The sequence below is a fragment of the Dasypus novemcinctus genome, chromosome 18, assembly GCF_030445035.2.
Source record: "Dasypus novemcinctus isolate mDasNov1 chromosome 18, mDasNov1.1.hap2, whole genome shotgun sequence".
Taxonomy (NCBI): Eukaryota; Metazoa; Chordata; class Mammalia; order Cingulata; family Dasypodidae; genus Dasypus; species Dasypus novemcinctus.
In genome coordinates, this window is record NC_080690.1 from 37,076,257 (window position 1) to 37,089,733 (window position 13,477).

Consider the following 13,477-nt stretch of genomic DNA (forward strand, 5'->3'; position numbering starts at 1 on the left):
TGTCGTCTTTGTGTCACACTTACGTCAAGCGTGTCTCCCATGGACAAATAGCACATATTGTTTGTGATGTGAAGAATAAACTTTATAATGTGACTTTTAGGAATAAATTCATTTCTAGAGGTGTAATCATTTATTCAAAGCATAATCCAGAAATGATTTGATTTTCTTGTTGTTTTATAGAAGCAAAGAACTCTCAGGATCAGCCATGATGCCTTGATGGCAAATGGAGATGAGTTAAATATGCAACTTAAGGAGCAGCGTTTAAAATGCTGCAGTCTGGAGAAACAGTTACATTCCATCACATTTTCTGAAAGAAAAATAGAAGAGGTAAGCTCCCAAAGACTTTTGACGTTCTGTTACATTAAAACTTCTCTGTGACTGTTTTGACTAAACTAGAGACATTTCAAATATCATATTTATTTTAAAATTCTAAGCTACTCTCAACTTTACTTTCTCAACCATAACATCTAATTAATCATTGGGATATCAAAATAAAATTACAGAAGTATATGTTTCTGTGAAGAAGGACATTATATTCCACTACATCAGCAATTTTATGAACTTATCTAATTTTTTTCCTAGGAAGTTTGAAAACTCATCTTCCTGTTATTGTTGCTGCTCCTTTCTGCTAGTGCAATCTTTTGCTGTAGTCCATTAAACTTGTTCTTTAAGAAAATGTAAATAAAATAAGATGCTTACGTTCTATTCTGATCTTGAGAGAATCTTTTACTGTCTCTTTTCCCATCACCAAAAGAAATTTTTGAGAATGGAGTTAAGTGTTAAGAGTATACTGGTCCATGGGGAAAGGTTATGGCTAGAAAATATGCTTGTGAATAAAACTTAAAAATAAATGGGAAACGGACTTTGGCCCAGTGGTTAGGGCGTCCGTCTACCATATGGGAGGTCCGCGGTTCAAACCCCGGGCCTCCTTGACCCGTGTGGAGCTGGCCATGCGCAGCGCTGATGCGCGCAAGGAGTGCCGTGCCACGCAAGGGTGTCCCCCGCGTGGGGGAGCCCCACGCGCAAGGAGTGCGCCCGTGAGGAAAGCCGCCCAGCGTGAAAAGAAAGAGCAGCCTGCCCAGGAATGGCGCTGCCCACACTTCCCGTGCCACTGACGACAACGGAAGCGGACAAAGAAACAAGACGCAGCAAATAGGCACCAAGAACAGACAACCAGGGGAAGGGGGGAAGTTAAATAAACAAATAAATCTTTAAAAAAAAAAAAAACAAAACTTAAAATAAATACTAGAGTACACATATCTACATTTTAGTCATAAGAATGCAATTAGTACCCTGTTTGTTTGTACAGTTATTATTCATTGGGATTAAATAAGGTATACATTTTGTTTGTTCATTTATTCATAAGATGAGCAACTGGCTATTTGTGAATGCCAAGTATTGTGGAAAATTGTGTCTTCAGAGTAAATAGTGATTAACACAATTTGTTTGAACCTTGAACCCAAGTTAGTCCATTTATTTCTTTATGGACCAATTGAAAATTAATACAAAATTAATATAATGATGAAATTCACTGAAGGTGGTGGTAAAAAAATATTGTTTCTTCAGACTTAATTGCAAGCTTTTAATATAATCTTTGAGTTCTGACACATGTTGCCATAAAGTAGTCAGACATTTCCACTAAATTAAAACAGGAATATTAATTTCATATTTAACAACTTGGAAAAAAATCAATGTTGAATTAAATACAGTATAAGTGGTCTCCTTATCAGCTGCAATTTAGAAATCAAGACTGAAATATGTTAGCCTCCTCTAATTTTTTTTACCCCTATGTGGTTTTATATGATAATCACCTAATGGGTAATTTTCTTTTCATTTCAGCTACAGGATAGAATTAATGATTTAGAAAAGGAACGGGAACTTTTAAAGGAAAACTATGATAAACTGTTTAACAGGTAAATCATGATTCCATGTGTTCTTTCATTCTCATGTTTGAGCTCTTTTATATCAAAGCATTTAATGTCAGAATATTTAATATTGCTTAAGCATTTACCAATATATGATTGAAAGAAATATGCATATGTTTTAAAAAAAAAATAAGCTACTTTAGGCTTGGTAATAAGTTATTGTCCTAAGCCCTTAGTCTGTTACTACTAAAAAAACTATATTGCTTTGTTTCCAGTCATAACTGCTATCATTAATTGAACATAAACTATAGGGTGACAGGCACTGTACCAGATATTCTACATAAATTCCTTACAACAACTTTGAAATATAGGTATTGCAAATGCCTGTTTTATAGACAAGGAAACTAAAACAGAATTAAGTATCTTACCTACTTAATACTTCTTAAAACCATGAAGTAATAGAGCTTATATTGGACCTTTTTTGTTCTCTGCAAGCCCATGTGTCTTCTACTGGTGTACCCAGCTTAGGAACTGAGAGTAATTCTGTTGGGAGAAAGCAAATGTTACTTAAAATTGTCTCTGTTCCTTATAAAGAGAAACACAAGCATCTTTATTTCAAGATAAAATATAACGGGCTGCTTCAATTTTGCTTAATCTACCTCTTGTGGTATTTTAGAAAATAATCCTAAAGTAAATGTTAAAAAGGAAATTCTACTCTACAGCTAAGTTTGATTACGTGATACAGATTGATTGATTGATTGGTTTCATTTGTCTATCTATATATCTTCTATGTGTCTGTCTATATTTTTTAATCTTTGCAGTATATGATAAATACATGTTCATTGAAAGCAGATTTAATATATATTGGAAAATATAGCTGATATGGAACAGTTGCTTGTATTGATAACATGCTAAAACATCAGACACTAGCCATCTGAGCTACAGATATATCTTTTTTTTTTTAATATTTTATTTATTTATTTATTTCTCTCCTCCCTCCATTGTCTGCTCTCTGTGTCTATTTACTGTGTGTTCTTCTTTGTCTGCTTGTGTTCTCATTGGACACCTCTGGAACCAATCCTGCAACCTTCAAAAGTGGGAGAGAGGTGATCATTTTCTTGTGCCACCTCAGCTTCTGGTCTGCTGTATCTTTTATTATCTCTCCTCTGTGTCTCTTTTTGTTGCATCATCTTGCTGCGTTAGCTCTCTGTGTGGGCCAGCAATCGTGCGTGGGGCAACACTCCTGCACAGGGCAGCACTTCCCGAGGGCCAGCACTCTGCATGGGCCAGCTTGCCACACAGGCCAGCTTGCCTTCACCAGGAGGCCGTGGGTATCGAACCTTGGACCTCCTATACAGTAGATGGGAGCCCAGGTGCTTGAGCGACATTTGCTTCCCTATAGATGTATCTTTAACATTTTTTTAGGATGTACTGGGAATTGAACCAGGACCTCGTATATGTAAAGCAAGCACTCAGCCCCTGAGCTACACCCACTCCCCTATCTTTAACATTAATTGTATGTCCCGTGTGGAGCTGGCCCATGCGCAGTGCTGATGCGTGCAAGGAGTGCCATGCCATGCAGGGGTGTCCCCCGCATAGGGGAGCCCCACGCGCAATGAGTGTACCCCGTAAGGAGAGCCGCCCAGCGCGAAAGAAAGTGCAGCCTGCCCAGGAATGGCCGGCCGCACACACAGAGAGCTGACACAACAAGATGGCGCAACAAAAAGAAACACAGATTCCCGTGCCACTGACAACAACAGAAGCAGACAAAGAAGACGACGCAGCAAATAGACACAGAGAACAGACAACCAGGGCGGGAGAGGGGTGGGCAGGGAGGGGAGAGAAATAAATAAAAATAAATAAACCTTAAAAAAAAAAAGAAAATATGCAGAGAGTGTGGCGATAGACTTTCTTTGAAAAGTTATCTAAATTAATGTTAGACATTATTACAGTAGGTTGTATTATCCATGGTTTTTACCTAGTAGTGTTGACTTATCTTTGCACAGTGGCTCATTATATTAAGGGTTACCAATAGCAGATTCAGGCACGAGTTGTAGTACTATTTGGGGCCTTCCAGCCAGGGTAGACTGGCTAGACAGATTTGCCTTGATCTTCCAGATCATTGCCCCAGAAATTTATACTGTTTTCCCCTATCTCATCTGCCCTTGATTAATTTTGCCTAAAGCATTTATTACTGATTACTGTTGTCTCCTGTCTGATATTTCCATCTCTATCGAATATTTAATCAATTTATATCGGTATATATAAGTATGTGTTGGAAAAATTCAAGTAGTATACAGATTGCACAGCACCCTTTTAGGTTATTTAGGAATGTTATTACTGTATTTTATGGACAAAGGAATTGAGACTCAGAAAAATAGGAAATTTGGAAAGAGTCACACTTCCTTGCTGAGACTTCAGTACAGGACAAAAACCCAGTTCTTTTGACTCTAAAATTTGAATTTTTCTGTGTATACTTCACCACCTTTCTGATTACATTGTAAATTCCCAGTTGCATTGGAAAATTTTACATGTGAAATGAAATAATGCAACTGTCGTACATTCAGAAACTTTTACTGATTTAATCTTCAGCAACTTGTAATTTCAAATAATTTAACATTGTCTAAATGCAAGAAAATATGTGCCATTTGGCCTTCATAATTTTCTACTCCCCCCCAGTTTGAGAATTTACTGAACATACTTTCTTGGAATAAAACTCATCAAACCTACATAAGAATAAGGTGTAAGTGAAATTTTGAAAAAGATATGTTTTTCTCATATTCATCATCCTAAAAATTTTACCTTTCCATATTAGAAGATGATCTAAGAGTATAAATCTTACTTTGAAGGTTTTGGATTTTTTTATGTTTTATGCTCAAACTACGTTTTTTTCTGTCACATTAAAAGGAGACTTCATTATGCCACTTACACTTGAATTTCGTGTGAGGTGTATGGAAGTAGATGTGTTAAGTGAGTGTCAAAACATTTAATGTCACTGAACTACAAAATCCAGCAAGTACACATGATGGATAGCAAAATATTCTCTAATACAATTCTTTAAAAAATATATAGGTAGTATGTTTTCAAAAGCATCACTTGTGAGAATACAAAAATTGACATCGTCCCTATATTCTTTACAGCTCTTGTGTTTGATAGCTCTGTTATTCATCATTGCCAACAACTAGTGCTCATCAAAAATTACATTTACTCCCTTTTTGGTTAGTCAGAATGATAGGATGTTTTAAAAAGGAGAGCATTTGTTTGTTATTGAAAGTTGGCTAGTTTTCAGGAGAAAAATATGATTTGCAGATTGCATTCTCATCTTCCTTTTTCAAATAAAAGTTTGAATGTGTTTATTACTTGACATATGACATATTAGAGAATCATCTGGTCAAATAAAGCCCTCATGTTTTAATATGCTAAAACATTTTTGATGCAATGCCAAGAAATAAGTACAGATTTTTAAGAAATGTCCAATTTACGAGTTCAGGTTAATTTTTGCAACTAAATCTTTTTCTTCATTCAGGGAAGATCTATATACTATAAGATAGTAAAGTAGTGTCCCTTTTTTGAAGTTAGTATTGTTTTAGGGCTATGTAACTAATGAGTACAATGGTCCTTTAGCTATAATGTATATTAAAACATAAGTTTCACCACCCCTTTGGAGCTAACCCACCCACCCCTCCACCACCATCATCCAAGTCTGATTCAGTTAATTTGAGATTGTTCTAGAGAACCTGCTAAAGGTGATTTTAAGCCATGAACACCTTGAGAGATGCTAACATAATGCCTATGAGGAAAAAAAGTATTGTTCTAGCTTTTGGAGGTGATATTAACCCTTTCAGAAATTGGGGTGAATCAAGTTTTTACAATGTGATAGTGATCTTATATCTGAAATTTCAAAGAGTACTGTTGACCAGCTGCTGTCTGTTTCTGTAAAGTGAGCACCTGTCCCGTGTAGTCTTCCAGGAATCATGAAAGCTCTTATGATCAACTGTGAGCATTTTGTGCTCCCAGAAATCAAACTCTGAATACATTTTGGGCTTTGTTTTTCCTTTAGTAAGTTAAGTATCCTGATATAAATATGTATTTAATTTTCAGTAGGACTTAAAGTACCTGTGGATGATTTAGAGTTTATTTTTCCCTATCTCTCAGATTATTATGTCCTTGCTCATTGTAGTAAATGGAATTTCTTCTGTCAGAAAATGAAAGATCGTAGAGTGGAGATGAATTCTTTGGGCTTTCGTTTCAATCTTATCATGTTGTTGATCAAGAGTGTATTTCCAGTATGCTGACCCATGGTTGCCAATGGCTATGCCAGTGACCACAGGCGCCAATGGGCATTCCTTTGCAGACTGACATTTTATCACTCCCACAACATAATGCAACAATGAAATTGCACAAAGACCAACTACGATCCCCTGAGTTGTCACTGTAGGCAATATACAAAAACATTGTCATAAATAAAAGGTTCTCAAAGACTGTTCTCATATGCAGATCTAATCATGTACACAGCCCTTACAAAGAAAATGGAGCCAGATGTGGTTCACCATTTATAGTTACACAGATGGATCTAAGCATAGAGGAATACAGTAAATTCAAAAGGAATTCCTCATGAAACTCTGGTGGAATGTAATCCTAAATTTAGAGGAAAGATAGCAGTGGACTAAATTCAGATTGACTTATGCTGATTTACACTAGTATTTTGTGGGTTTGGAAAAACCAGTCTGCTAAATTGTTCTTAATTTAAACACATACAGCTTCTGATGTTTCTGCCAGATTAGCTGTTGGTGATCTTTTTGCTGGTACTAATACTATTGGAACACTACTGTTTCTAATTTTTGGCGTCTGATATAATGTAGAGTTGTGCCTATTTCATCATGCTAATTTTTTTCTGGGTGGTACATGCTTTTAATAATGCAAGACACACACACACAAGCATATAGACACTCACATACATGCATACATATGCATGTGTTTGGTATGTATAAAAGTTTATTTGTTCTTTATAAAAAAATAAAAGTGTAAAGGAATATTCTTTGCTTTAGTATTTGAAGTACATATTTTATTTGGAGTTCATTTAAATCTGGGTCATTGTACCTTTGATAAAGTTTATTTAAAATATTGGTATATCAGACCCATGTATTTTTTAATGTTGCGTATGTGAAATGAGAACGTTGATAGAAGAAACAGATGCATATTTAGAGAAACTTTCAGAATTCCATTTCTCATAAGTCGTGTTATTTTAAATGCAACAAAAATATTCATAATGTGAAATGAGTATACAACTAGCTATTTTGAAACCACGCCCCCCCCCCTCCCAAATAATGTTATCTTTTTTGGAATACAAACCTCAAGACTAGCTGGGATCAACATTAAGTAGAATTTTCAATAATATGATTCTCTTCCATTTATTTAATCATTGGTGTAAAACTAGAATTTGTAAATTTTTGTTTGATTTACTGTGTTTAAAATAGAGGGTCAACTCTGCTGATCATTATTCAGTCACATCAGTCTTCACAGATAATGATTTTCTGCTGAAATAAAGATTAAGTTCTGCTTTTCCAAAACCTGGCCATCACCTGGGGAGCTTTATAAAATTACAAATCCCTGGACCCTGAGATCTGCATTTTTATAGCTCCCTAAAAGTTTTTAGTGCAGCTGATCTAACACCAGTATTTAGACCACCATTTGGGAACCACTGACCTAAAAAATTGTTTACTCTATGCCTTCTGCATACTACTTATTTTTTACTGGTCTGTCCTCCAATATATTAGGTCTTGATCATTAGTAGATTTTAACCCTGGTTTAAACTGCTGCACTTTCAATGAGGAACAGTAATTCTAGCTTTGTTATTCTTAATCAAACTCAGAGCATTAGTTTGCATTCCAATCATGTGTTACAGGTAAAATTGTTTGTTCTTTGCCTATTGCTTTTTGTTTTTTAGGACAAAAACTGCCTATCAGTGCTTCTTAATCAATATGAGAATTACCATCTTGTGCTATCATTTCGTGGTCAGTATTTTGTGAACGTACTTATTATCATTGACTCTTAAAACATTTCATAGACACTCAAAGATCAGGTGGAAAGTAAATTTTCTCTGTATTAAGTGGGTTTGTATGTGGGAGAGAATGGTTTTGTCCGTTTTCTAATGCTGAGGTTTGGAATTGTGGATTCCTTTGGAGTATGTACAGTATCTGAATTCCTTTAGTAGTCCCACAAAAGCTGCACACTGCCAACTTTTCTGACTTTAGAGCTCTAAATTAAGGCCAGTTCCTTTGCTCATCCCACAAACTCTTTCATGTTCCCTAACCGCAGCCTGCGAAAGGCGCCTTGGTTTCAACAGCAGCAGACCAGCATATGTTTACTTAATTCCTAAGACATGATGACAGTGGTCTCTGTGCCACTAAAAGCTTTTCTCTTTATTATTTTCGGTTGAAGCTGATTTCCAAGCTTTCCTTGCATGTCACGTGTGTTTTGCAGTGCCTTCAGTGCTTCCCATGAAGAGCAATGGAAATTAAAGGAACAGCAGCTGAAAGTACAGATTGCTCAGCTCGAGACTGCCTTAAAATCTGATTTAACAGACAAAACTGAAATCCTTGACAGATTAAAAACTGAAAGAGGTACATAGAAAATAATGCCTGACTTATTAATTTCCTATATCTGATGTTTATTCACTGACTCAATCAGTATTCATTGGGGTGCCTACTATTTGCCAGGCACCTTGCTATGTACTGGGAACACATCCTATATTAACCACCAACAACTTTCATGAATTTACTGGTTGCTCAGAATTCCCCTTTATGCAGCGTAGAATATATGCCAAAGAAATTCTCTTTTCTTAGGGTTTCTTTTATTCAGGTTGTTTTTAATTTGTTTAATTTTTCTAAATTCTGAACCTTTCTTTATTCAACAGACAGCAAGTGTTTATTAAGACTAATAGGTGCTAGGCAATGTTCCAAGTTCTGGGGATACAACCTTGAAGAAAACAGAGGCCCTGCCCTCATGCAGCATACATTTAATAGGGAGAAATTTAATAGTTAAATAAGTAATGAGTAATTAATGTAAATAAATACATTGTGGTAAGCGCAATGGAAAAAAGGAGAAAGTGTTAGAAATAGTTGTTTGCTATATGTGATAGGTTGAAAAGGGAAGAGCTCTCTGATAATGAGATGTTGAATTCTAATCTGCAACAGTGAACCGAAATACCTCACTGATAACTTTTATATCATGATTCACAGATTTCATGCTTCTTGTCTCATAGAAGTAAAATAATGTATAATTAAAGTAGATGTTAGAATGTCTATGTTAAACACAAATGCACAACAAGAGGAACGAATTATTTGCTTCAAGTGTTGTATCTGTTAGTTCATTCACTAGAGAGCCAAGTGCTGTGATAATAAGGTCTGTCCCTTTTGAACACTTGCAATTCAGTTACATGAGAAGGTATAAATGTTTAATACAGACTCAGTGAAAAAAAATTACCTATCTACCTAGGGCTTTTATTTATTAATTTAGATCACAAATACCATATTTCATTGACTATAAGGACCTTTTTTTTTTTTACATTTGAACTTCTCTGAAATTAGGATATATCTTATAAGTAATAGCATTTTAAAATTGTGGTCTTCCATTTTTTTTTTCACATCTTAACAAGTCAAATTGGAAAACACAATGCAGTCTTAATTTCAATGAAATATTTTAGTGCAATATTTATTTACAAGTTATTAAATCTCATGAAAGATTATTTATGGGTTTTTTACCTGGGTGGTTGTGATTAGAATAAAATGGTACATGATTTCTGATCTGGTGGACATTTAAAGTTTTCATGTCAAAAACACGTAATTCCTGATTTTAATGTGCAATATCGAATACCTAGCAGAGTGCTTTGTCTTAGTAGTGGTTCAATAAATTCTTGTTCACAGAAGGGAATGAAAGCACTGTACATTCCCTTTCTTTCCAAAAACAGAAATAAATTGCTCATTCTTAAAGGAAAGGGAAATTAAATAATGCTTTCTTATTTTTATACTTTCTCTGTTATCCCAAATATCGAGAAACTTTCTACTTATCATCATGTAATTCCAAAACGGTTTTCTTTTATACAACTAAATTGGTTTCTGAAAAGAAACATTTTAAGAGGGTAAAATCTTGGTATTCCTTTTTTAACTTGTTTATTGTCTTTTAACTCAGAGGGTTCTTATTAATTATTAAGTACTACAATTGCTCAGTTATTTCCTTTCCTCATTGTTTTCACTGCTTCTTTTAGAGTTAAATTATAAAACTAATTTATGTATACTATCAAAAAAAAGTCCAGTAAACATTGATATATTCTAAAAATCACTCAGTCCCACAAACATCAAGATAAATCAGTTAATAATTTGAGGTATGTCCTCCTAGAGTTGTTTCTATATGTATAAAGAAGAGTTTTATATCATTTTTAAAAATTTATTATATTGTGAAATCATTCCAGGAGTATAAATATAAATCTATATCATTTCTAGCTCATCATTTATAATGGCTATTATAATTTTTCAGTGTGTGGGTGTACCATAGATTATTTAACACTCTTCTGTTGATGAATATTTAAGTCAAATCTTTAAACATTTATCCAGTTATTTTCTAAAGAAAAATTGCTAGGACAGAATCTTTATTTTAATGCAACTTTTATTTTGCACAGTTATTTTTGTTTGAATAACCAGAAATTTGCAGGTCTAAAGATTCAAGTTTTTGTTCCTTTGTGAAAATGTTACACTAGATTGTATAGCCTTTAACTATTTTTTTCCGGGAATATACTAAACTAAAAAATTGAAATTGTCTACTCAAGGAAGCCTTTTAATATTTAGGAAGTTCCTTTTTGTAATACAGATCTTGAAATTGTTTAATTTTACTTTGAAGTTCCTTCACACATTTACCTTTTCATGTATCAAGTGTTCTTTGCTAGATGTTTCCCTGGCTTCTTGTAGTCATTCATCTAACTGGCAAATTATTTTTAGAGAATACTCACCTCTTTATTCAAGGTACAAATTAGTTTCAGATTGTGTGAATATGTGGGGGAAGGTTATGTAAATGCAGTTTGCATTTGGTTAATGCTTAAATTAACTGCATGTGTTTAAGGGCCTGCTTTTGAAAGTTCCTTTCTATCTTTAGCTGAAATGCATAATTCAGCATAATGCGTATGGTTATATTGATCACAGCTGAAGATATTAGGACAAAGGAGCTCTGAAAATTGTTTAGTTGAATTGTTCTCTGCACTCTACTTATTAATGGTGTGCTGGAAAAACATAATTTTAAAAGAGTGAAGTGTTATCTCATTTGAATAAAATGCTGTTTAAGCTTAACCTGCTTTTTGTCACATCATAAGGTAAGGAGATTATTTTTCATCTTGTACAGGGCGCTTTGCTTTTCTGTATTATAATTCAGCAAGTCTATTTCCTCTGTGAACTATAGCATCTCGGTACTTTTTAAGACCCAGGAAGCATAGCCCCAATAAACAGCTTGAGAAAAGAAAAATATAGTGAATAATTCTATATAAAAATCTGTAGAGAAAAAGTTACATCTTAAGTTATTTTCCCACTAATCACATCTTAGTTTTAAAAATATCAGTAAAATAGGGACATAGTTGTTGAAACAAAAATCAGTAAAAGGTGGAAACATAATAATTAACATATTACTCTTAGGAATTCTGCCCTGAAAAATTGCAAGGATAGACAAACTAGAACATAGAAATAAAAATCAAAATACAGTGTGTCTGGATGAAGATGAAATAGTAATGTCCTTTACATGTAAGCTCACACTCAGAATGTGTAAAGTTTTGCTGGCCAAAAATGAAATTGTATTGTCCTCAAGACCTTTGATTTTATATCTTTCTGACTTTATTTACCTTTCTTACCTAATTATTCTGTCTAGATGTTGTTTAAACCTTTCAACATAAAATAAAGGGTACTACATTCTTATTCTACTCCCTAACTAAAAAAGAAATTTATCTCATAAGAATTCATATTTTTTAATCCTAATTTTTTTTTAATTAATCCTAATTTTTAGTTTAAAGACAAGTATTTGACTTTACCTTCAAAATTCCCAACTATTATTCACATTTAGGAATTCTTTCATTTAGTTCACCAAAAGCTAGCAGTTTATACTCTAGGATGGTAACCTTTTAACCTTTCATGACTAAGATTAAAATATTCATTTATTTGATTTTATGTGTTTTTAAAATTTATTTCTCTCCCCCTCCCTCCCTCTCCACCCCACTCCCCACTCCCCATCCCTGTTGTCTGTTCTCTCTGTCCGTTCGCTATGTGTTCTTCTGTGTAAGCTTGCAACCTCAGCGGCACCAAAAACTGCATCTCTTTTTTTGTTGCGTCATCTTGCTGCATCAGCTCTCCGTGTGTGCGGCGCCACTCCTGGGCAGGCTGTGCTTTTTCCACGCGCAGGGTGGCTCTCCTTGCAGGGCAGGCTCCTTGCGCGTGGGGGACCCCCACGTGGGGGCTCCCCTGCATGGCACAGCACTCCTTGCCTGGCAGCTCTGCTCATGGGCCACCTCACCACACGGGTCAGGAGGCTCTGGGTCTTGAACCCTGGACCCTCCCATATGGTAGGCGGATGCTGTACCAGTTGAACCATGTCCGCTTCCCAGTATATTCGTATATGTAATTTGAAAATGTCTCTGTATACCTTAGAGGCACATGTTTTGTTTGTTTGTTTGGTTGGTTTACTTTTTAGTTTGCCAGGAAATATGTGCCATTAAAAACATCCAGATTTAGTCCACTTCTTTTTTTTTTAACTTTTATTTTTATATAATTTCAATCTTACAGAACAGTTGCAAAATTTATACAGACCCCGTACAGAGGACTCCAACATACCTCCACACCATCCCCCAGATGCCCAGATCCACCAATTTTGACATTTTGCCCCTTTTGCTGTATCATTCTATCTCTCTAGATACCTATCTTCTGAACATTTGAGAGCAGGTTGCATCATAGTCCTTGAATACGTAATACTTCCATGCACATTTCCTAAGAACAAGGATATTAACTTATGTAATCACCTTAAGTGCAGTTATCAAGTTCAAGAAATTTAACATTGATATAAAACTTACATTCCATATTCCATTTTTTCTTAGGCCCCGATAATGTCCTTTTGAGCCTTTCTCCTCCATTCTTAGATCTTATCCAGTATCGTGTATTACATTTAATTGTCATTATCTCTTTAGCTTCTCTTTTTTTAAATTGTGGAAACATATGTACAACACAAATTTCCCCATTCCAGCCACTCCCAAAGCAGACCATTCAGTGGGATTAATCACATTTACAGTGTTGCAGTACCCTCTCCAGCAATCATTATTAGAATTTTCCCTTCTCCCCAAACAGAAACCTTACACTTATTTTCCCTGTCTGCTACCCCGCCACCCCTGCAAACTGTACTTTCTATCTCTATGACTTTGCTTATTCTCTGATATTTTCTATATGGTTACCATGAGGCTTAAATTTAATATCCTAAATCGATAACAATCTTGTTTGCTTTGATACCAACCCAACTTCGATAGTAAACACACTATGTTCTTATACTCCTCCATCCCCCCACCTTCATGTAGTTCTTTTAACAAATTGCAT

The 13,477-nt window shown here is 34.9% G+C and overlaps 1 protein-coding gene across 5 annotated transcripts in view; it reads left to right on the forward strand.

Moving 5' to 3' along the window:
- The window catches only part of RPGRIP1L (RPGRIP1 like), a 113,406-nt gene that overhangs the window by 28,244 nt on the left and 71,685 nt on the right, over positions 1 to 13,477 (forward strand). For all 5 annotated transcript variants that reach the window (XM_004455046.5, XM_023587824.3, XM_004455047.5 and 2 more), the window contains 3 exons: positions 181 to 327; positions 1,840 to 1,913; positions 8,349 to 8,488. In XM_004455046.5, the coding sequence (XP_004455103.2) occupies positions 181 to 327; positions 1,840 to 1,913; positions 8,349 to 8,488 (361 nt within the window). The remainder of the gene's footprint in view (positions 1 to 180; positions 328 to 1,839; positions 1,914 to 8,348; positions 8,489 to 13,477) is intronic.